At 31.6% G+C, this 26,672-nt stretch overlaps 1 protein-coding gene and 2 non-coding genes across 3 annotated transcripts; all 3 read left to right on the top strand.

Annotated features, from left to right (window-relative positions):
- The first annotated feature begins 5,689 nt into the window (after positions 1–5,689).
- Positions 5,690–19,094, top strand: LOC101896821 (branched-chain-amino-acid aminotransferase, cytosolic). Its single transcript, XM_005182917.4, has 6 exons — positions 5,690–6,222; positions 15,629–16,060; positions 16,818–17,048; positions 17,117–17,423; positions 17,492–17,646; positions 17,710–19,094. Exons 1-6 carry the CDS (start codon positions 6,193–6,195, stop codon positions 17,896–17,898), a joined length of 1,344 nt encoding a protein of 447 aa, XP_005182974.2. The 5' UTR covers positions 5,690–6,192; the 3' UTR covers positions 17,899–19,094.
- LOC131804461 (U4 spliceosomal RNA) lies at positions 11,890–12,029 on the top strand. The gene has a single exon (XR_009343148.1). It is a non-coding gene; the product is annotated as a U4 spliceosomal RNA (small nuclear RNA).
- On the top strand, positions 15,239–15,389 carry LOC131804462 (U4 spliceosomal RNA). Its single transcript, XR_009343149.1, has one exon. It is a non-coding gene; the product is annotated as a U4 spliceosomal RNA (small nuclear RNA).
- Positions 19,095–26,672: the final 7,578 nt, after the last annotated feature.

Here is a 26,672-nt window from a genome sequence, read left to right as displayed (position 1 = left end):
TGGCATTAGGATCGCTTTTCATGTGTAGCCTGAACATATGGTGGTGGTTTCGGAAATGTTATATAAATTGTTGGGTGAAGGGAGAGGGCTGGAATCCTTAAATTAGATATTGAGATCTTTGTTGGTATTGGGAAATGTGTTTTAAAATTGTGAAAATTGGATAAGTACTGACTTTGATATTGGGTAAAGAAATAGAGTTGAAATCCTAAATTGGATATAGATGTCACTGTTAGTATGTATGTGGTTTACGAAATGTGTACTAAAATTTTTCGGAAAATCCTAAGTTTTACTAAATTTTGCATTGGGTGAAGGGATAGTTTGGTTTCCTCAAATTTGATATTAAGGCCCCTGTTGTTATCTTGAATTGAGATATGGAGGTGGTTTTGGAAATCTTACACATTGTACGAAAAGTGCTAAATAGTACTATGGTTGTCACATTGGATATCTGTGGTTTAGAGAAGGAGCTGGTTTTGGGTATGCGTACTACAATTGTACTAAATACTACTAAATTTGGTAATAGAGGAAATAAAAGAGCTGACATTTTGAAATTTAATATTAGGGTCACTGTTGGTATTTGAGGTTGAGATATAGAGATTGTGTTGAAAATGCGTACTATAATTGTTCGAAAAGTACTATATGGTAATCACTGTTGGTGTCTGGGATGAAGAGATGTAGAAAATTGAAGAGTAATTTATAGCCTAGGAAGGATATCATATACTTGAACACATTCTGCATTTATATATGTATATTTCTTAAAATCGTTAGGTGAATGTTTGATAGTAGTCCATGTATGTGTTTCCCACACATCATTCTAACGCTAATGATAGCAGAGAATTGATATCACCAGTTATCTTAAATCCCAAGCATCAAAGGGCAGATTTTTGTTTCTTTATCGGAATAATCGTCTGTCATCTGTCTGCTTTAGATTAAATGCCATTCTCCAGACATATTATTCATTTTTATGATATCCAACGGTAGACCACATAAACTTATGATCTCTCGTGACAATGCACGTTCTCCAAAGTGATAAAAATATATGTATATGTAGCAATATCTTAATTGAAGGTACCAAAAAAACCATTGGACTTATGATGTCGAATTTTTTCTTCTACTGCCAGAACACAAATTTGTTTAATTCTAGTAATTTAAATACCTAAATGTCATTTCTTTTCGAGCTTGCCAAAAAACCAAATGCGTTGGCGTATTTTCCCATTTCAAAAATAGATAATAGATAAATGTGTGTATGTATGTTGGTTGGTTCGGTACATTCGAGCCATTTAAGAATTTTGTTTGTACACATGTTGAAAATCTGACGCAGTTTTCATGTTATTGTTTTCTTTTTTAGATCTAAATCACTTTCACTTTTTTTGTTGCTCTTATCTCTCGAGATTGCGATGGGTGTTTGTGTGTGTAGATTTTATCTCAAGATTATTTGGCAAAAAAATATGAAAAAAAAAAACAAACGCGAATGTCTAGGAAAATATATCATATTTAATTTTCGTTTACGTCGTTTTCTCACAAATGTAGATACATAATTATGTATCATAAATACATTGAAAGAGTCGAATGTTATTTTAAAAAGACGTAGTAGATAGAAGCTTCAAAAGCATAATATCAGCAATTGAAGTAGAGTCGACCTTTAATTATCGTCTTTCGATTTTTCCATTACAGATTTTTGGTAGATTTTTTATTTTTATTCTAAACAAAGATGCTTTGTTTCGGCAAAAAACGTCCTCAAAAAATCACCAATTGCTGAAAAATCTAAAATTTAAATCGATTTTCGCCGACTTTGGGTTTGGAACAAAGATTGATTTTGAACATATCTTCCATACAATTTTCATATATTTCTTGGAAAAATGAAAATGAATTCTTGGACGAACTATAACGGACTTTATGTGACCTTTAATTTGATGATATTTCTTTCCTAAAATGATAATATTTACCATTTAAAAAAAGTAAAAAAGAACGAAAAATACCGTTATACCTTTATACCTTTATACAGGGGCTATACTAAGACGTGGACCTGCGTAAGTATTTTTTCACAGGCTGTAGTATCCATTAAGATCTTCAAATTCGAAATTTGAAACAATTCCGACGAATAATGTCGCTAAAAAATAACGAATAAAGGCAGATACCGTTATTTGGGAGCTATACGAAGACCTGGACCAAATAAGTAATTTTATAGGCATAGGATGTAGTACTTCGAATTACAAACTACGAACTTCGTGGAAAGTTCGTATGTAGAACTTTTTAGGCATAGGCAGTAGTATCCATTACAATCTTCGAATAAGAAATTTCAAACGATTCGGGTGAATAATGTCGCTTAAATCATCAAAATACCGAATATCGGAATATGAGCTATACGAAAACGTGGACCTACATGACCCATCTACAAACTTAACATGTATACTGGCAATATACACGGACAGACACACAGACAGACGAGAATCTATAGAATATATATACTTTGCTAAGCTAATATACCCTCCATAGAATGGGGGGGGGGGTATAAAAATCGTCGAAAAGTCGTGTATACAAACTCCTTACTGTGTCTATGACATCGTCGACGACCGTCGATTATTAACAATAAAACCAAATAAGAGCCACAACAGATTTGAATATTTTAATCAATAAAGTCAATAACACGTTTCCACCTGATTCACACATTTTATTGTCATAGTTATGTATATATCTATCTGTGCGATACGAAATTTTCTTGTTTCAAGATGCACAAGCCGAAGAATATGCGGCACGTGATGATTATTAAAAAAAAAAAACTTGTTTTTGTTTCTTCTTATTTTACGCACCCACATTTTAAATGAATTCTCTTTCACACAAGGTGTCAGTTTATTGCGTATTTTATACGAAATCCACAAAAAAAAACAGGAAAGAATAAACCGAACACAATAACGGTAAACAAAATGATGAAAATTTTTATTTAATAATTTTGTTTACAACAATTTAAAATATATTATTAACGAAGTACGCAGACAACAAATGTGAACCAATTCAGAAAACTTCACGGACGACACACGACATATTTGACAGCTCAGTGTTGCATCAAAGAGAGAGAGAGAGTTCTCTTTTTGTTTGTTTGTTTATCGTAAGATACAAACTCCGAGAATTTATTCGCACATACAAGAAACTTCAATTACACCAGTTTACAAAAGTTGCCTCCAGCCCCCTCCCCTTTTTCGATATTTAAAATTTAAAATTATCCCCAAAACTTTGATGATTTTTCAGTCGGAAAGATTTCTACCTTCGAAGAAACTAAAATGCAAATATTCGACCAAATCGATTGGAAAAAATAAATAAAGTGGAATATATGACTAATAAAGTGAAATATATGTACCAAAAAGTTATCCGACATGATCCATTTTTTTACCCTTTATAAAATTTCAAAGCTATTATATGTTCCAATTATATCTCAAAATGTTGGAGTCCTTTTGTATATGATCAAGGCAATAGAAACACCCTCAAGAAGCTTGGCATAAGAACCCGAAAATCTGTTGTGGTTTTGATCAACAAACCGAATATTACCAATACCGATTGGTATTATCCACAAGCCAGACTGGAAAAGATAAATAATAAGAAATTGAAACGTGTTAAATTAACGGTAAACCAGTCCGACTTAACGATACCCACACAACTATGCATGTTAATGTGATGTGGATCGTTTCTTTTTTGAATGCGTATGTAGCTTCAGAGCAGTTTTAATTTCGAATCAGGGGAAAATAATATATGGGTGGTATATCCAACTCTAAATCGTTTGCCATCAAATTTGGCGGAGTCATTTATCCCTCTCGTACCAAATAACATTGCTGAAGAGTGCATTATATGACTTTGAGAAGGATCATATTAACTTGTTTAATATGATCCTTCTCAAAAGGAATAAATGACTCCGCCAAAGCACCATGTTCTGCCGGGTCGAACTTTGAATATCCTCCACTATTTGGAACGAATTTTTTGGAATATTATTTCATGGAAATGTTGACCACTACTGCGTCCAATTGGTCTTTTCCCTTAGTCCAATTTTGGCATACTCTCTCTAACATTTCGGTCGGTATCTCACGTGTAAATGCTTCAATTTTGACTTTCAATCTGACTTCAATTGAAGAGTTTTCGTCTAAATATGTAAACATGGGTTTTAAAGGCGTTGAATTGAACGATCTATGAGGACAATTGACCGGCCCCGAACGTGATGTAAAATTTTCACCGAACTCACACCTCCAAGGGTCCACATACGGAAAAATGTGGCTAGGATCATCAAAAAATGGAATATTGTTCGGTAAAAACAAGTCAAAACGCAGCTAAGTTCGGCCGGGTTGAATTTTTAATACCCTCCACCATTTGGAAGGAACTTGAAAAATTTCAAAAAATTCAGAATAATAGTAGTACCCATTAAGATCTTCAAATACGAAATTTGAAACAATTCCGGTGAATAGTGTCGCTAAAATCATCAAAATACGGAATAAAGAGAAGTACCGCTATATGAGGACTACACGAAATTTTTAGGCATAGGCTGTAGTACCCATTACAAACTTCGAATACGAAATTTGAAATAATTTGGGTGAATAATGTCGCTAAAATAATTAAAATACCGAATATCGTGAGATACCGTTATATGGGTGCTATACGAAGACGTAGATCTGTATACGAAATTTTTAGGCATAGGCTGTAGTACCCATTACAAATTTCGAATATGACATTTGGAGCAATTCCTGTGAAAAACGTCACTGAAATCACCAAAATATCGAATATCGGGAGGTACCGTTATACGTGGGCTATGCCAAAACGTGGACCGACATGGGCCATTTACGAACTTAACCCGCCTACTGGCAAAATACACATGTATGAAATACTTACCCCGAAAATACGGGATTGGAAAACTGATAAATGTTCCAAATTTTGCACATCATACAATTCCGAAATTGACAATTCGAAATTTTCACAAAAACTTCTGCTATTCAAAAAGGCAGCTATCTTAAATGCTATTTTCGGCAGACTGAGATCAACTATCGCAAAATTTGTAAACATTAATAATTACAACTATATTATAATAGAATGTTTTCGATTCCGATGTTAATCTACGTTTATATATTCGTCAGATAATTTGTCTAACACAAGTTTTCTCACGAAATGTTCATAGTAAATATTTAAAGATTTCTATTCTTACTAACTGAGTTAAAAAAAATTGCTGTATGCTGGTGTAAAACAACGACCTAAAAACCAACAAAAAACGTGTCACACATCGAACAAAGGCAATAAAATCACGACAAATTCTCTTAGAATACACCAGCTAAATACAACAACTACATAGATAATTGTACTAAAAAAATCATCTCATAGATACTCTACAGCGAACAATGGATGGGCCTCCTATACCTGCAACAATAGATTTGCCAAATGATCATAACTGACAGAAACCATGCGATACTAGTGGGTACGAATGCCTTTGTCATTTCGTATTCACCGTTGTTTTCTGATTAAAATTTGTTGTTGTTGTGAGTTTCTCCGATCAAGCGATGTGCGAGTGTATTTGTTCGCTCTCGCCAAAGAGAATGAATTGCGAAGTACGAGAGACGAATGTGCTGTGACGCGTTGAGTAAATATTACTGCTCGTGTCATTACCACATCGTATTCGTGTGCCGCAACGACAGTCCCAGAAGCCTATACATAGAGCCCGCATGCTAGTCGAAATTTCAGTTATTGCCGCAACTTGGAGCTGTTAAGACGTATTCGAATTCAAAAAATAGCAACTAAAGTGCATACTTTTCACAGCAACTGTAAGCAAAGTAGACGACGACGAGAAGAAGCAACACTCGAATCGTGTGTGTCGGATTTGAAAGAAGAATCTATAAGGAAATACCAGTGGAAAGAAGTAGAAGAAAAAAAAGAGCAATTTTAAAGCAGCTTTAAACGAAAAAATATATTGAAAAGAATTTAAAGCTTCAAGAGGCAATTAAAAAAAGAAAAATAATTATTTTTCTTTTTTAACAAATTATAAAGAACTGTGCAAAAATTGGGCAGTTTTTTCACAAAAAATAGACTTTTACGAAAGCCAAAAAAAAAAAGTAAAATAGATCCAAGTGCCAATTAAGTGGTGAAGAAAATTCTGGAAACTAAATCCATTTAAATCGATTTTATTCCATTGTTAAAGTTTGAATTATTTTAAAAATACCTACCATCAAGATGACAACCAAAATGGCCATTAATGCTAAGGTAGGTCAAATGATTTTTTTTAATTTAAATATTTTAATATTTATAAAAACGAAAAATACGATTCATCAAAATTCGTAAAGCCATAAAGCAGAAGCATGTAAAACAAAGTAAAATTGAAGCAATGAGAGCGAAATTGAAGATGAAGTCTTGTAAATAAATAATGGAAACAGGTTAAGTTATGTATTTCCTTACTCAATTCGCAAAAAAAAACAACTAAAGAAAACAATTTTATTTTCAATTTTGAGTTTTTTTTTTTTGCAAATTCATTTTTAAAAATTCAAAAATTAATGTATATTAAATACTTCATTTCATATGTTTAGCATTTCCCGCCAAACCCTCAGTTTTTTCGATTTGGTAATTTTAAAACTGTTCTCCTGCCGATTAAATATTAGAACATATAAAAGATTAATGATTCGATATACAAATTTTATTAATGATTTAGGTGTATTAAATTATTCATTAGGAAAATTTTAGTATATCCTTTAAAGCATGCAAAAAAGACCGGTTTTACCCATAAATGTCTTCAAAATTATGAAAGACGCGAAATCGTTTTTAACTGGAATATTTTGTACCCCCATGGAACAAAAATTTGCATAAATAACACACGGCATTTTAAGTTAAAGAAACGTTAATTTATGCATCTCTCTAAGGTCTATGTAATTCAAACAGTACCTAGCAACCAGGTTTAAAACTTTCAAATGGTTGGACGGCTAGCTCAAGCCTCAAAACAAAAACGTACCCATTTATGTCTTTAAAATGTTTCAATTCATATAAATATTGTCGGTAAAGCTTTCAAAAATTTTCTAATCGGAAGTATTTTCTGAATATTTTTTCACTCACTGGGAATAGAAACCAACAAGTAAACTCGGTAGTTTTGTGATGCCGTGAAAAAATCCAAACGTTTTTTGATTATCATTTTTTTGCAAAGGTGTGTTCTACCCATTTAGACTTCATGCCTTACTCTCTTTGGCTGAAAATATGGCTAGGTGCTTCAAACACCCAACATAATGCCGTACCGCTAAAAAAAAAAAAAACCGAAACTAAAAAAATAAAAAATATATATTTTATGACTCCGACTCTATTGAAGAATACTTTCAATAACAAGCCTTGATCATCATAAAGTTAGGACATAATTGAAAATGAGTCGGAAATATTTATATATCGAAAATGCGGTGGACTTTTTTTTAAATTTTTCTAGGACCTTAAAATGCTAAAATACAAGTAATATGTTTGGAAAACTAAAATATTTACATATTTATTTTATGTTGGGCGCCACAAACCCTCAGAATCCATTATAGAATATTTTAGGGGAGTTCCAAATTTCTGCCAAATTTTATAACAATATTTAATGATCTTGCATGTTTTGAAGGAAATCATTTGCATACCAAACTACAACTATTTTATTTGAAAAATGTGTCTGAAACATTAAATACATCACAAATTCCGAGATACGTCTACATGGAGCAGTATTGCAGATTTTTACAGACATAGTCTACAAACATTGGGAAACATTTTTATTTTATTTAGAAATTCGCTGAAATGCTGACTGCGTGTCATAAGTTTGTTGCCAGAATAGCCTATTTACCCAAAAATACAAATTTGTGTTAATAGAGAGTTCATTTTCAATTAAAATGTATTAAAATCATCGATTCTATTTTTTTGGGCGCCAGATTTTTGATTTTCAGAATAAAAATTCGAAAAATTTTTAATTAGATTTCGGGGGAGAAAAGAAACAGTTTTTTGGGCCAACCCTGAATAGAATTTTTAAAAGTCTTCAATTGGGCGCCATCAAGTCCAATTGCCTAAAAATCGACACTTATTTTAGGTAAAAAGCGCACAAATCTCAGTTTCGCAGACATGTACAAATTAGATTTTGTTATTACTAAGTATCCTAAATGAGAATGTGAGTGAATTGCATTGTGAAACAAGTATGGAGGTTAAGGAGTTTGTGTGTCAGATTATCCAGCCGACGGTTCAAGGCTCGGCAACGTCAAGAAGTTTTTTATTCTCGACCACTTAAATTTATACATTTATTATTAAATTATAAATTTTGTATTAGCTATGGAATGATCACAAAATTCTGCTGATAATATTGATTTAAATTTTTATAAATAGGGGTCTTGGAAGGAATATTTACAAAATGATAATATTAATAATTACCTGACATCACTGCAACATAACATCCGTATAATTTGCATTACTTTCCGTAACAGAAAAGTCAAGTAATGAGGGATATAAATATATGTATGGGGAACTAAAATAGATATTTTCCGTATTTTAACAAATTTGAGGAATTTCAAATAATTTTGCACTTTTGCAATTAAAGATATTTATTTATTGTTTTTTTTTTTTTTTTTTTTTTGAAAATTTAAAAAGAAGACTTCTATACGGGAAAACAGTTTATATGAAAAATTTTACAGACGAAATATTCTAAATGTCATAAAACAATAATCCAGCCCCTAATCAATATTTGAATAGCTCTCGTATGTTCTGGAACACCCTGTTTTGTTTACATTAATACATATATCAAAATTAATAAATAAATACGCAGCAAAATACATTTTTTAGCTAGACATTGTCCAAAAATAAGTTATTTTTAGAACAAATATGTCTGCAAGTGAGTGACAGTAACCAAATGATTCAATTCAAATATCCATCGATGCCAAAAAAAAAACAGCAACAACATAATTCATTGTCAACATCAAAAAAAAAAAACAAACAAATTTTTTGTATTGTTGTTTTTTTTTATTTAAAGTGAAAAACAATTTCCCACTGACGTCAATAAGAAATTTGAGAGTTTTATAAAATAAAAGGAATATGGTGTGTGGATTAGAAAGAAATAACTGCGTCCTAGCAAATTTTAAATTACTTAAAAAAACCCCTAAAACATTTTCATTCTCCACAAAGGTATTTTTGGGATATGTCATGAACAGCAGATTTTTGAGTTTTTTTTTTTATTATCAATTGTTATCAAACTTTAATAGTGCGGCTATTCCCGTTTTTACTGCTTCCGAGTAGTTTAAATTTTTTTTTATTTCTGTCTGGTCTATTTTTACTTATCGCCATAGAAATAGTTCCGACTAACATCACATGCTGCAATAAAGCAATGCCATTTAATAATTAAATATGTCGGGAAGTTTGTGATTTAATTAGAATAAAGAACAGATGGATTTACAGTCCATAAAAAAAAATAATCTTAAATTCACTTTAGAAATCTCGTGTGTTTCCTAAAATAATCCATTGATAATATTTTGCAAGTGTTCCTAAATATTATATTGCAAATATTTGTAAATTTAATATAAACTATATTTTATAAAAAGTGTACAATATTTACGATATAGTATATAAAAACTTTATATCTAGAAAAATGTATAAAGATTTAAAATAAAAAAATAGGTTAAAAGTTTAAAAATTAAATTTATGTCTTCAGATATTTTAAAAAAATCCCAGTGAAAGTGTTGTCAAATGTTAAATGATAAAACAAAAATTGAATAGTGTGACAAAAGGTACAAACAATTCGTTGCCGAATATATTTATTCCTAAATATTTTAAAGTTGTGTGAACTTTTTATTTTTGCTTTTATTGAAAAGAATTTCATTTTTTAACAAATAAAAAAAATTGAAAATGAAGAAAATTCACAATTTTTAAATGAAATGTGAAAAAAAATGTGTGAACTATTTAATTCTGAACTTTTTTGTTTTTAAAATATTTGAATAATTTGTGAAATGTTTTAATATGAAAATATGTTCGTAAATTGTTATTTAAATCTAAATTTTAGCCAAATTTGTTACATATTGGAATCTGAAATACTCGTACTCTTATACCCGTTACCCCCTTTAGACCGAAATGAGTTTAACTCGAGTCCATATCGTAGAGTCGAAAAGAAATTTAATTAGCATTTAAGCAATTTAAGAACTATTTTTAAAGATTTGGATTTTTTCCGAAAATAAAAATTAAATTAATTTTCCGTTTTACAACCTCAATTATAGTATGGAGGGTATTTAAAGATTGTCATAAGGCGAAGAAAATTTCAAAAAAAAAAAAAAAATATTATGCGAAATCATTGATCCCCATTTAAAGTTTAATGTCCGATAAATTGCCGCCCATTGCAGAAAATTCCTTTAAAATGTAAATTGCCTTTTTTGGTTTAAAATTGTGTAAATTACTAATTTTCAAAAGGAACAATTATGTGCGTATTATAAATGTAATTTTCTTATATTTTATTCTTATAAACAAATGTCTTATTTTTTTGGCAATATATTTCAGCGCAAAAAAAAAATCTTTCCACAAAGAATTGGATAATTTATCATTTGTGATATTTTAATGGACAATTTAAATACTTTGTGATCGCCAAATATTTGTGTATAATGAATTATATACTTACATACATAGTTGTATTTAACATAGTATAATAGGAGGGAAAATTTTTAATTTGTATTGTTTTTGCTATTAATGAAACGAGCACAAAGAGAAAACAAATGTCACTGACCTATGCCGAACCGAAAGATTTTCAGAAAAATAAGTCCTGGGCAGTATTTGTTAGAGAAAAATATAAAGGGAAAATAATTAAAAGCCCATTTTTTAGAATATGATTTTTTTTAAGAAGCAATGTTTTTGAAAAGTCATACTTTAAGGAAAAATTAAATGGAAATAATTTATTTTTTTTTTTTTTTAATTATTTTTTGCCATAAAAACCATATCAAACTAAAAAAATCGGAATCATTTCTAAATGGCTTTTAAAACAAAAAAATCACTGCACGTTTTGACATTATCTTATCATTAAATAAACATAGGTTAGTAACAAGATATACCTATTATTTATACCTACATACATATGTAAACACTGCATCAGTAGCAGCGATTTGAAAAATTCATTCATAAAATTGTGACATTTTTGAATTTTACTACGCATTTTTATTGGCTATATTTAAGTTAGTAGCAAGAAACCACAAGTGGGCTCATAAAGATAAGCTATACAGAAAAAAAACTTGAAATGGGTTGATAATAGGGGGGCTCGCATAAAAAATTTAAAAATAAAATAATTTTAATTTAAATGAATGTCTGTCCGTCGTTTAAATTAAAATTATTATTTTTAACATTTTTTGCGAGCCCTCCTTTAAATTAGTGTTTGAAAAGGCTACAAATAGAGATGATCAGGCAAAAAGTGATTTCTGACTTGTTTTTACTTTAATATCCACCATTGACCAGGAGTACCCTTATTACATTTACACTCCCCACTTTTTTGTTGAGAAAAGACACAACAACAAATCTGCAAGTAAATGCAGCACTAACAGTCATACAGCATCTACTGCACGGCAAATTGGATGCAATACAGCATTTGCATTTCTATCTCAAACTTAGCTACCAATAAAATGCATTCAAGTACAAAACACTAAGAACAACAACCCTGCATTTTGTTAGTCAGTCGCACTTACACACAACTTGTCCCAACAACAATTCTACACTGTTCTCATACCTTTAGGCAAGGCACTCCGCAGCCTACTAACCAACCACCAAGATTTGAAAGAGAACAACACACAAAAAATACACACATTGTTTGTTGATTGTGGGTTTCGGTGTATTTCATCGTTATGCCTTTGCATTAAAATTCTCATTCACATTGTAGTGTTGTCGACGGAAATAGTTCTGATTATCGCCGAAATCTTTAGCTTTGCGCAGAGGCGATATCGTAACCAATGAAGTTCTACTGAGGTGCGATTATTGCTAGTTGAAAACTTTAACCAATACCCCGCCATGGGGACGTGAAATACCGTCCACTACGGCAATTTTTGCAAGCCCGAGAGGGCTAATATTTGAATAGATTTGAAGAGGAAAAAAAAATAGCAGTGGTTTGGAGAATAGAGTTTGAAATATTGGGGGAGTAAGTAATTCAATTGCGATAATGTAGAAACGATTTTGTGATAACATTTAACTTCGGGCTTGACTGTGATTTTACTTAATTTAATAAATTATTTATTGTATTAATTATACGTTCGTGGAGTCAAATTTGAATAGAAATGAATAATAAGAAATAATTAAATTTTTCAAATAAAAAACGTTGAGCAAATATGTGGAATAAACTCTTTCCACATATTCTCTAGTTTTGAGTGGGCTTCTGTGTATAATCATAATATCGAACATAGTGAAGGCTCGTAGTGAATTTCGGTAACTTTTTTGAAATGACCGGCAATCGGTAACATTTAGAAAAGTAAAATGTTCATGATAAAAGTGAAGTAAAAATTTGAGCAACAATCTGCTTTCGTCGCTTACTTTTGTAAAAATGTAATCAATTCTTCCTTTGTGAAAAAAGATTGCAAAACTAGAAGATTCTTGCAAATTCTGGAACAAATTCTTTAACTTTCGAAACAAATTGCTGTTATCGAAAATTGTTACTATCAGTTTGAGTTATAAAAAGTGCATTAAAATCTTATGACAGATTTCAAAAGAATATTGCATCATTTTTTATTTCAATTTTTTTTTTAAAGAAATTAAGCAGAAGCTTCGAATAGTATATATTTGTTCTCGCTTCGTATTATCAGATTCGTATGATTATCGTCGTTTTTTGCAAAAGTCATTACTTCTGGCAAAACAAACAGCTTGAAACAATCGGATTTTGAAGGTATTATTTAACGTCACAGAGATTATTGGCGTTGATTGTAATAATAAAAATGTTTTATTCTTCTATCTATGATTTAAATTATTTGTTTGATCTGAATTCGTCCCATTTTTGTTTAAACATTTGCTCTTTTCCCGAACTGTAAGAATGTAAGAGTTTTTAATACGATAAATGATTTCTCCTTAATAGCTTAAAAATTGCAAGACTTGTACGTTCTTGCAGGTCCTCGAATAGAGCAACTGTTTCTAATCCGGTTCTAACATACTAAAAACAATGAAAAATAGTTGTCTAATTTGAATTTTTCCAGTTAGCGAACCCATTTTCTTTTTTTTTTCCTTCCTTCGCCTCTACTTCTCTGTGTAAAAATTATGGACTTTAAATCCTCACTATATTTGAAAAAGGTTCAAAATTATTTATTTGTCTAATTTGAATTTGTTCGATTTGTGAATCGATTTTTTGTTAATTAGAACACTTTTGTGTTCTCTCTTCCCTACTTTGGGAAATTAATCACCATATCTTTTCACTGCGCAAAAAACAATTGACTTTAAACCCTTTCCTACAGTTCAAAATGGTCAAAAATATTTGTCTAATTTTAATTTGTTCGGCTTGTATTAATCGTACTTCTTACGTTTCGTTTTGACTTTTGATAAAATTACAAATCGGACTTTATTGTCAGTTTTATATTTTAAATTCAACAGGAAGGTCTATGTTATTCAGGTTCTGAAGCCTGTTGCTTGAGGTGATCGACACTTTGGTATTTTTTAGTGCCAACCTTGCTTTCCAAAATATTCCAGACACAATAGTCCAACGGATTGGTATCCGGGGATTTTGGTGGCCATTGTGTGCTGGAAATGAAGCGAGAAACCTCATTTTGGGTGGCGCGCGCTAAGTGCAATGGTGCTGAGTCCTGTTGGAATGTACAAGGTCTGCAGCCAAAATGTTTGCGTGCCCAAGGCTTTAATACACCCTCGGCTGTTATGCTTGGAAATGACAGCAGTCTGAAATTGGTTGCAGTTTTTCATCTCATCCTGTATAAAAGTATGGTATACATATTTTAAAAATCCAAAATCTGGCTCAAACTTTTTTTGCTGTAAACCTCTTTTTGATTCTTATGGTATCGATTTTGAGGCTGCTGTTTAGAAGGCCTTGCAACATTTTTTTATTTTTGTTGTCAAAACTGGAACTAACAATTATGATACATTTCACAGCAATATTGCATCATATTTTCGTTAACAAAAAAATCAAATAGAAATATGCCTACTATATTATTAAATCAATTAAATATAATTGAAAAAATATAACCCAGCTAAATGATAAGCCGAATATCATGTAATCTGAGTATGGCCAGTGGCATAAGAAATTACAAAATTTTTTCTACAATTAATTAAATTCAATAAAAATATGTAAACTTAATTCCAATTATTCCCCTTATATTTTTTCTGAAATTACTTGACAAAATTGAAATGTGCACTTCGGAAAGGTTATCAAAAATTACATCAGTATTTTTTTTCATTAATCAAACATCATCGAAATTTGTAACACGTATTGTTAAAGATTATATTTCTGGATGAGATCAGTGTAAACCAGATGTTTTTTTCTTTTCAAAGGAAAATAGTTTTGAAACATTTAAACGTTTATTTTAAATATACATTTTAACAATGAGACAATTACCAATCAACTCTTTCATCTTCATCCGACCTTTTCTTCATTACAAATCGTAATTCACGGTTCTTCTTATGTTGTTAAATAAAATTATAATTTCTCACTCAGTTTTAAAAATAATTAAATATTTCTACGGGTCATTGTTCTGTTGTTTCCAATTGGAAAGAAGAAAAAAGAAAACAAACAGAAAACATTTAATTATAATGCAAATAATTACTTTCAATTTCTTTGGAATTGCCATTAAGTCACGCATAAATTCTAGAATTGCCATAAATATGTATGGGAAATGTCTGGCATAATTAAAATGGCTAAAATAAAAACAAAACGAGCAAAATATATAGTACTGTTATACAAAATTAGTACAGTTTGAAATTTCGACGATGAAGGCGCCGAAATTAAAATCAATTAATAAATAAATGTTTTATTGTGGGGATCAGTTTTTTAGCCAACATCAGTTTTGGTCACTATTATGATTTTTTGGATCTTTTCAGATGATAAGTGGCAACACTGCGAGGAATAACACCTATTCAATCATCCCTTTCTACCTAACTTCCTACTCAAATCATCTGAGGGATGATCTTTAACACACACACAAAGTGATCTTCATCAATTGTGCGTTCACTTTGCCTTTATAATCATTACTTTCATTAAATTCCCATTCATTTATGTGTGAATATAATTCGCATTCACTCTGTAATGACTGAAATAGAAATATTCGAGTTTTTTGCTCAGATCTTTAGCTTTGCGCAGAGGCGATATCGTAACCGATGAAGTTCTACTGAGGTGCGATTATTGCTAGTTGAAAACTTTAACCAATACCCCGCCATGGGGACGTGAAATACCGTCCACTACTATGTTCGTTATATGTTAGAAAAAGCCAACGAAATATTGGGAACAAATTTAAACAATTATTTTTCTTTGCATTTAAAAATAATCAGACGGACAAAGGGCGATATGAAAATTTTGCAAACCCAATTAATTTGAGACCCTATCTAAACAAAAGAGGACTGGCTCAAGATCCCAGTTTAATGACCACAAATGATTTTCTGCTTTTTGAATTTTGATGAACAATTCTCTCTCTTTTCCGTTCCCACCTAATAAAAATTTCTCCTTTCGTTTTATTTTCAGGAACTTTTCCGCAACCAACACCGATTGATTCGAATTATTGAACAATCAATTCGTATGTGCAGCAATCAATCCTTGAACGCAGCCCAACAACAAAAATTGCAACAACAGAAACCTCAATTGGATACCGATTTCAAAATTACCAAATCGATAGCATCAAAATTGATCACAGCCGCACCCGAACCCATTGTACACGATGAAGAAGTGGGCCAACAATTTTCCGCCTCTTCCCTGTCCGTACGATTGGCCATGCCACAGCAATTGCAGCCCAAACCCGATATCGATGACGAATTGGGCTTTGGCAAACTCTTCACAGATCATATGTTGAAGATATACTATCACAAAAGTTTGGGCGGTTGGCAAAAGCCCGAAATTACACCATTGGAAAATCTAGTTATGCATCCCGCTGCCAAAGTATTACATTATGCTGTTGAGGTGAGTACGAAAGGGAAAAAACGACCAAGAAACTTTGTCGAAATTGGCCGTTAAGGATGGGGTTTTCAAATATCTGTCTTACTTTGCAAATTTAAATTTGTTTATTCAAGTGTTTAATTTTCAATAAAATTAAACGTACTTTAAATTTAAATTTGCACAAATTATTCATCTTCAATTATTCATGTTTGGAGCCATGACAATATAATACAGCTAACCCACAGCTGATGGTACAATGAATTGTCAAATAATTTTTGGCATACCAAGCTTCAAAATTGGTGATGCATCTACATATATTATTCTAGCATTGTTGGAGGAATGACCGCTTGTCGCTTTTTCTTTATTTTTCAATCACAAAGTAAAATAATTCAAAAACAAAACATTCTGAAAAGTACTTCCTGTAAAAATTTAGACTATTATTAGTTCAAATCCAAACAAAAATTTGCTTGTGCAGCGAAAAATTCCGATTAAAATTACGATCAGTTTACGTGTTTTGTCTCCTGTTATCAGTTTCAGTTTTTACAAAGCCAAAGTTTTTTAAACCTTAATTGATAATGCCATAACCCCAGTGTGAAAGCTATTATCAGTTCGATGTTTTTGTTTTGTTGTAACACCAGGAGATTTGGTGTCATCATAGGCTTTTATAATTGAGTAGATGATGGGAAAAACACCTTTGTTTACGTTAATTAAACTATTTACATAAATAACTTTTAATACTATAAACAAAAAACAATTAATGAAATATATTTTTCCATTGCAGCTTTTCGAAGGCATGAAGGCCTATCGTGGTGTCGATGGCAAAATCCGTATTTTCCGCCCTGACATGAATATGCATCGCATGAATTTAGCTGCCAAACGCTCCGGTCTGCCCACATTTGAAGGCGAAGAGTTCATCAAGTGCCTGTGCCGATTGTTGTCAATTGATTCCGAATGGGTACCCCATACCGAAGCTGCCAGTTTATATATTCGCCCCACATTGATTGGTATTGATGTGAGTATTAATTTGAAACCACTTTTCTCGATCTAGATCCTAACATATTTCCATGTTATCCTTTATAGCCTACCTTGGGTGTTGCCGCCTCCGATTCCGCCTTATTGTACACAATTCTCAGTCCAGTTGGTAGCTATTTCAAGAGCGATAGCACCGGCGCTGTTTCCCTCTTAGCTGATCCCTCCTACACAAGAGCCTGGCCAGGCGGTGCTGGTAATCGTAAAATGGGCTCAAATTATGCACCCACCATCAATGTCCAAAAAGAGGCTTCCCGCAAAGGTTTGCAACAGGTGTTGTGGTTGTATGGTGATGATCACCAATTGACCGAAGTTGGTACCATGAATATTTTCATGTTGTTCGTCAACGAGAAAGGAGGTGAGTTCAAACAAAATCCATTAGTTTTAAAGAAATGAAAATTAAATCATATTTTTCTCAAATTGCAGAAAAAGAACTGAGAACCCCACCCCTGAATGGCCTCATCTTACCCGGCATTACCAGAGATTCAATTCTTGCCTTGGCTCGTCAATGGGGCCAATTCAAGGTAACCGAAGATATTTTCACCATGCCCGACATTAAACATTTGCTGAATGAAGGCAGAGTAAGTAAAGATTATTCCTACAAAAGAAATTTAAAAAATATTAACCTCTTGTCTGCCTTGCAGTTATTGGAATTGTTCGGCACCGGTACCGCCTGTGTGGTTAGTCCGATTAATCGCATTAGCTATTTGGGCGAAGATTTGTACATCCCCACCATGGAACAAGAGAAACCCATTCACGAAACGATTCGTGAAACTTTAATGGACATTCAATACGGCAAAGTGGAACATCCCTGGGCAGTAACAATTGATTAAGGCGGTCACACCCATAAAACAACAAAATCAAAGGAGAGAAAAGATTTTTTGACAACAAGAGATCATTTTTCATCACAGCACCCACATTTGTGTATTAATAGCTTTTAATTAGCTCAACATTAGTTCATAGCATTTAGGCCAGTAGCGAATAGTTGTCTTTTTTAGAAAGGCTATACGGGAATAACAGTTGTGGTCGCCCAGACATTAAGTTAGGTTAGTTATTGGGAGTAAAGAAAGTAACAAGCGATAAAATGCTCGAATTTTTTTAAAATGCATTTAAAAAGCAATATATTTTTAATAGTTAGTTGTATATGTATATAAGTTAGTTGTACTATATGTAACGACAATGGGACAACTGTTCTTCCCAACAACGAGTTGGCTTTTCTAAAACAAAGGACCCTACCTATTTATTTATTTTATCAACGAAAATCTGTACATATTAGTTATCTATGTATGTGACGTACTGTTAATTGTCCTTTCTTGACACTTCCTCGCCTTTGGAGTCGAAAAGTCAAATTTTGTCTCGAAATTCCGAAATTCAAACTCGACTTCACAGGCCAGCAGGATTTGTATTTGTTTTGTTATACAAGCCTCTATCTCTTGGTAAACATCACATCACTTTTTTTGTACATATTCGTACATATATCACAATACATTTATATATTTATAATAATTTAGTTTTATATACTCAGGGGCTATAATTTGTATGTGTAAAAAGCATATTATAGGGTAATTATTTTCTTTTCCTTAATTAGCCATTGGTCTTGAGAAACATTTTCAAAAGACTTTACGTTTAGTAGACAAAAAAAAAAAAAAAAAAAAAAACGAAAAAAAGAATCCCTTTTGAAATTTTCCTAACGTACCGGAAAAAGTGCATTTATTAACATTTAAGTTCAAAATTCTTTTTGTAGTCTTGGTTATCTCTGAATCCACTACCTACCCTATTTTTTAAATACAAAAGAAAATATATCAAAACATTGTTCATTTTTTCCCAATTTCGCAAAATATTAAGCGTATTTACACATATTTATTGCCAAACTAAATGAAATGAAGTATATATATATAAATAATTGTAAAACAATTGATAATCGTCTATTTTGATAAATTGTAAGATACAAAAATATATAAAATGAAGAAAATATACATATAAATAAATTTTTGTTCGAAAATTGAGTTTTCAACAACAGTAAAATCAATTCAGTTTTTTTCTTTTCATGGGATTAAAATACTAATGTAGAATCGTGCCTTATACATTTTAAGGCTATCGGACTAATCAAGACCTGGTTTACTGTCAAAAACATAATTGTGATTTGAATTTCGAAGAGTGTCCAATCACAATGGCGCAAAATCTACTAAGTTTATTGTCGAATCGTTGTCAAAAGTAGTCTTCATGGAGCTTGGAGTTTCAAAAGAATATGATTTTATGGACTAACAGACCAATAAATTATAAAGAATTTCAGATCGTGGTTTTTTAAAGAAGGACCAACAGGCCAACAATCTCGGATTTTTAAAGAACAAGTTTTCAAGGACTGACAAGCCAATAATCGGGGATTTTTAAATAACATTTTTAAGGACTTGTGGCCAAAAATCGTAAAAATTTAAGTAATACATTTTCTAGGTCTAACAGACCAATAGACGTGGATATTTAAAGAATATAATTTCAAGGACTAACAGACCAACTGTCGTGGATTTTTAAAGAGTATTACCGATGATTTTTTTGTACCCTCCACCATTCATATAATGGAGGGTATATTAAGTTCGTCATTGTCTGTTGTAATCACGCTACAGTCCAAACGAATTAAGAAAGATATCGGTCCACGATATCGTATAGGCCTCATATAACGGTACCCCCCGATATTCGGGATTTTGATGATTTTATCCACATTTTCCAATGGAATTATCTGAAAATCCACACAAGGAGTTTCTTGTGAGCACTTTTTCCTTCGGAAGATAATTATTCATGTAGGTCTACGATATCATATAGCCCCCATATAACGGTACCCCCCCATATTCGGTATTTTGATGATGTTAGCCATATTTTTCAACGGAATTCTACACAAGGAGTTCTTTGTGAGTACTTTACCCCCTGAAAGAGAATTATCTAAATAGGTCAACGACATCGTATAGCCCCGATATAACGGTACCCCTGATATTAGCAATTATGATGATTTTAGCCACAATTTTCAACGGAACTGTCTGAAATTCTAAATTTACCCGCAGACATAGATCTGTATAAATAGGTCCACACTATTGTATATCCCTCATATATCGGCACCTTACAATATTCGGTATTTTTAAGATTTTAACAGAATTTATTTGTTTTTTGAAAATTTCCTAATTCGTTCCAAATGGAGGAGGATATTCAAAGTTCGGCCCGGCCGAACTTACTGCTTTTTTACTTGTTTTTTTTTTGAGGCTTACTACTCTAAAAATCGTGGAAATTTAAAAAATACCTTTTCCGAAAAAAAGACTTGAATAATATATAAAACCTTGAAAATCTTTATGATTAAAAAAATCTTGTCAAACTGAATAAATTGTGCATTTTGAGTACTAAAAATATATTATTAAAGTTTTTTCTTTTTCGAAAAGAATAATGGGAAAATATTTACCTTTTACACCAAAAAGTCCTCCGAATCTATCATTTTGAAGTTTAGCGAGGAAGATATTAGTAAAACCACTGCACAATGTGCCTACATTCTGTCCAAAACTATTTCAACGTCTCCATAAATTTCGAAGATTTTACCACTGTCAATTGTAAATCGTACCAAATTCATTGCATTTTAATACATTTCGTACTTGTATTGTTAGACTTTTGAATAGTTTGTCTATCCTACAAAATATCAAAGACTATCACTCAAAATTTTAGATTTCCAGATCAATTCGTTCAACCAAAACCAAATTGTACAGTTGTTGCCATTAGCAATCATTTCCAAAAACACCTACTTATATCAAAACCCTACTTCTCAAATAATTTTTACACCAAATTTCCAAAAACCCAGCCTTATCTCACCCTTAAAAATGAAAAAAAAAATATTACTAACATATCAAAAAGCCTGGATTTTTAAACAATATTTTTTAAATAAACGTTAGATATACGGGGTGAGATGAAAAAACTGCAATCAACTTCAGACTGCTGTCATTTCTAAGCCACTCGTCCGACAGCTGTTGAAATTATTCCAATGAGAGCTCTTTATATTGTTTACAACCGTACAAAAGCATTTTGGTGAGAATTTTCCTGAAAAAAAAGTTATTCGTGATGGAGTTCAAGCGTGATAGCGTGATTTCTTTATATTTGGCTGGAAAACCACAAGTGAAAATCGTTAGAGCACTCCAGTATTTAAATGTGAATAAATCGTTTGTGTCTCGTACAATCGCTCGTTACCGTGATACTGGTAGTGTAGCCCGACGTCAAGGGAGTGGACGGAAGAAAACAGTAATATCAGCAGAAATGGTTCGAAAAGTAAAGAAGCGACTTGATCAAAACCCGCGTCGCAGTGTCCGAAAAATGGCTCGTGAGCTGAACATATCGCAATATTCCATTCGGCAAATATTGAAAAATTAGCTCGGAATAAAGCCATTGAAATTCCAAAAAGTGCAAAAACTTACACCGCAACAAAAAGAAAATACACTCAAAAGTGCTAAATAGTTGCTTCGCTGGACCGAAAGTGGTGAACTGCTGAATTTGCTTTTCTACAATGAGAAAACATTCGTTATCCAGCAGTTTGTAAACAAACAAAATGACCGTGTTTACTTGCAAAAAAGGTCAGCTAAAAATGTGCACCTTCGTTGGCCACCAGAACTCAAGCGCCGACCATGATGATGGTGTGGGCCGCCATAACAGCCGATGGTCCCTCTCCGCTCATATTAATCGACCGTGGCATCGGAATAAATGCCGAATATTATCGCGAAAAAAATTCTGGAGGGTGTATTAAAGCCTTGGGCACGCAAACATTTTGGCCGCAGACCATGGACATTCCAACAGGGGTCAGTACAACCCAAGAATGGTTACAAAATGAAGTTCCTCGCTTCATTTCCAGTGCACAATGGCCACCAAAATATCCGGATACCAATCCGTTGGGCTATTGTGTCTGTGGTTTTTGGAAAGCAAGGGGTTACACTAATACCGCAGGACAACATTCGGGCAGCGTGTGACGGTTTCATTGGCCGTTTGAAGGTCATAATTCGTGCCAAGGTGACCAATTCAAACAAATCTAAACTTAATCTAAGATTTGAAGCTATTTCCGACATTTTTGCCTTCATTCAATACAATTAAAAAAATGTAAAAAAATTGGCGTTTTACTTTGTTGCAGTTTTTTTTTATCCCACCCTGTATATTCTTAAATTTTTAAATCAAATTTTTTAAAAGAAATATCAGAGCTACATCCCTAGATTTTTACAGAATATTTTCTGAACAAATATCAGAGTTATAATCGTGAAATTTTAAAGAAGATTTGCTCAAGAAATATCAGAGCTATAATATTAATTTTTATAACATCACATTAAAATCAAGGCAAATAGCTTAGATTTTTCAACTCCCGCCATATGTTGCAAGTTTTAAAGTAAAAGTCTTTGCATTTTAATTTATATATTTAATTTTGTTTTCTTGATTACCTTAAAAAATTACATTTCTTGGTTTACATAAAAACACAAACAAAAAATACAAATAATTTGATACATATTTTGCTTACATAAAAAGTTATGTAAAATTCTAAACTTAATAATGATTTTAAATCTCGGTTTCGTTACACTTCTTTGTTTTTTTCTCTTTAATATTCTCTCTTTAAGATTTGTCGTCATACATCAACAATTATATCATTACTACAATTCGTTCATTTATTTTCTTTTATAACACTTGTTGGAGTAGTTTAATACATATATATATATATGTATATATATCGTGGAGAAAAGCCTTAAAGGATTTCCCATTCATTTCGCATCATTTTCCTGGTTTGAAGGAGGTGAAGGGGAAAAAATAATTTGATTTATTGCAACATTCAATTATTTTGTATTTATTTTCTTAAAATAATAAAACACTCTACTTTTGAAGGTACACTGAAAAATTGTCATTTGTTGTTGCTGTTTTGCCAATTTTATTGAATTTGATTCTTTGTTATTGTGTGTAATTTTTTTTTTGTTTTTTTTTCGGTTGAGAATAAAACAAATTTATTATTTTATAACAATTAAAATTGAAATCAATAATAAATAACATTTTTACTATTAGAGGAGTTTTTAATTATTATTAACAATTTGTCTTTTTTATATGGTAAATGGTAAACAAGTATTTTGATTGTGATTCTTAGTGTATATAATTTTAACTCTTTTGTTATTTTGTTTATTTTGTGCTCGATTTTCAAAAAAGTGCTTCGTGTTGAGAGGTTCTTGTTGTGAAACTTTAAAATTTGTTTAAATCTCTTGTCTCGAGAAAGAGAGAGAAAGAGAGGGGTTTCAATCCTTGAGCAAATTGGTTTTCCTTAACAGACGGGGTTTCTTATTATAACGTGTAATAAAAGTCATCAATTGTTTTTCTTTAAATTTGTATTAACCAATATCGGTGTCTGTAAAAACTTAATGAGTTGTTAAAATAGTAAAATTCATTTTTTATCTTAGAAATAAAAAAAAACTCACTTTTTAGGAAAGATAGTGGTTAGACAAATGTTTAAATGTCAAATTTCGCCTTAATATATGTAGGCCAGCATGTGATCGTACGATTAAAACTAAATGTCCGGTTTTGCGGCAGGACATTGTTGTGTTCTCAACGTGGAAACAAATGAAATATGTATATAATATTTTTAGCATTCTCATCAGAGATTTTTTTTGTTTGCTATATTTCATTTATGATATATTTTTTTAACATTTCTCAAACCAATATCTCTCCTTTCTCAATATTCTTTATCATACCATTTTGGTTTTTACTTTAGTTCAGTTCTTATTTCTTAACATTTATTTTAGAATACTTGATGTTTTTTGAATTATTATTTGTTCTAGATCATTTTTATTTAATTTATTTAAAAAATGGTTTTATTTTTTTTAATTAAATTTTGGCTTTCTAGGATTATAAAAATTCATTTGTATTATAATCAATAACATTTTTAATGGGTTCGGTTTTAATAGTAGCTTTATTGGGACTTGGATATTAGCTAGACAAATACAAGATTTTTTTCACGTTTGCAATCGAAGTTAATTTTTTAAGATATTCAAAACTTTTATTTCATTATTAAATATAGAATGCATAGAAACTTATAAAGGTGCAGAAGTTAAACAGAGAAATCAAAGAGAAAACGGAATTCGTGTTATCTGTGTTTAGTCGAAGGATTCTTAATCAATTAAAATTTTTAATACCTTGACCTTGTATCAAGCTCTGTGTTCAACTGGACATATTCGAAATGATCCTGGATTTTTTTTTTCTAAGAAAACTGTTAAATTTTTTTCAACATCTTTTTTTAAGGATTAACAGACCAAGAATCGTGGAATTAAAAAAAATTAAGGACTGACTGGCCAATATTTTATAGGGTCTAAACGGTAAATTTCGAGGTGATATACAGGGTAAGATAAAAAAACTGCAAGCAAATTCAGACTACTGTCATTTCTAAGCCACTCGTCCGACAGCTGTTAAAATTATTCCAGTGACAGCTCATTATGTTGTTTACAAGCGTACAAAAGCATTTTGGTGAGAATTTTCCAGAAAAAAAGTTATTCGTGATGAAATTCAAGCGTGATAGTGTGATTTCTTTATATTTGGCTGGAAAACCACAAGTTGCTATCGTTAGAGCATTCCAGCATTTAAATGTGAATAAATCTTTTGTGTCTCGTCGTTCGTTCGATAACGTAATGCTGGTAGCGTAGCCCGACGTCAGGACGTGGACGGAAGAAAACAGCAACATCAGCAGAAATTGTTCAAAAAGTAAAGAAGCGACCTGATCGAAACCCGCATCGCAGTGGTCGAAAAATGGCACTGGGCTGAACATATCGCAACATTCCATTCGCCAAATATTGAAAAATGAGCTCGGGGTAAAGCCATTGAGATTCCAGTGCAAGAACTTATACCGCAACTGAAAGAAAATAGCCTCAAAAGAGCTAAAAAGTTGCTCGATTGGCCGAAAGTGATGAACTGCCGCAGCTTGTAAACAAACAAAATGATCGTCTTTATTTGTCAAAGAGGTCAGCTGAAAATGTGCACCTTCGGTTGGCCACCAGAACTCAAGTACCAGCCATGGTGATGGTCTGGGCCGTCATTTCAGCCGATGGTCGCTCTCTGCTAATATTATTTGACCGTGGCATATTATCGCAAAAATATTCTGCAGGGTGTAAGGGGCACGCAAACATTTTGGCCGCAAACCGTGGACATTCCAACAGGACTCAGCACCATCGCACTCTGCTCGCGCCACCCAAGAATGGTTACAAAATGAGGTTCCTCGCTTCATTTCCAGCGCACAATGGCCACCAAAATCTCCGGATACTCATCAGTTGGATTATTGTGTCTGGAGTATTTTGGAAAGCAAGGTTGGCACTAAAAAATACCAAAGTGTCGATAACCTCAAGCAAGCGCTTCGCGGGAATGGCCAAAATACCACAGAGCAACATTCGGGCAGCGTGTGATGGTTTCATTGGTCGTTTGAAGGCCATAATTCGTGCCAAAAGTGACCAATTCGAATAAATCTAAACTTATTCTAAAATTTGATGCTATTTCCGAATTTGTTTGCTTTTATTCAATAAAATGTAAATACAAAATATATAAAATTTATGGTGTTTGACTGTGTTGCTGTTATTTATCTCACCCTGTACACTCTATACTGGGTTGGAGGGTATAAAAGCATTTTTATCATTTCAAATTTCACAATTTAGACACTACAATCTTCGTTTTTTATAAGGGATCCATTCATAAAATTTCATAAATATTTCTTTTAAGTTCTTCTTAACCGTTAAACCATTCAGTATTTAAATTAAATTATGATATCTTCATTAAGAAGAAGAAAAATTAATAATCTATTTATCTGCTTTGTGTACTACACTCAATTCGATTTTTTACAATTACACAGAGAATTTAAAATCCTGTATTTGTTTAAGCTTTTTTCTGTTGCCTCAAAAAACATTTTCTCTTTTATTAGTATATTTTAAAATTACTCTATTTAAGATTTCATAGATTATATAGACAAATTTAACCAATTTATTTAATTATATTCTTAGCATGATAGTCTAAAATGTTATTGATTTATTTTTTCTTTTGGTTTCCATGCATTTGTTTCGTTGATACATTTTTAAAATGTCTATCAATGAAAGAATGCACTTCCTTTTTTGTCTTAAACTATATATATTTTTTTTTTGTATATGACTAGAAATTCTAATAGAATATAAATAATGGCTGTTCTACGAATTAATCGTAAATAAAAAAAAACTACTATAAATTTAAACGCTGTTGTTTTGTTATAAAAAAGTCTAAAAACATAAATTTAATTATGAAGACATTTTCCTAATAAAAGTATTTTTTTATTAAACACTAATTACTCTTTTTTATAATACACCATTAAATGCAATTGAAAATAACAGGTTTTATTTAATTATATTTAGGAAGTGCTTCTATATACGGCGATTGTTGTTTGTTTTCTTTTTATAGGACCAATATTTTCTGTTAACTATTTTGTTAGGATTTTGTAGGTTATGTTTTGCATTATTATGTGAATAAATATTTGTTTGAGTTACGTATGAAAAACGAAGTTCGATTATTTTTGATGTTGATTATAGTAGTAGGTATTTAGGTAGGTATATGAGGATTATTT

The sequence above is a fragment of the Musca domestica genome, unplaced genomic scaffold (assembly GCF_030504385.1).
Source record: "Musca domestica strain aabys unplaced genomic scaffold, Musca_domestica.polishedcontigs.V.1.1 44, whole genome shotgun sequence".
Taxonomy (NCBI): Eukaryota; Metazoa; Arthropoda; class Insecta; order Diptera; family Muscidae; genus Musca; species Musca domestica.
This window is presented reverse-complemented; position numbering and strand designations above follow the sequence as displayed.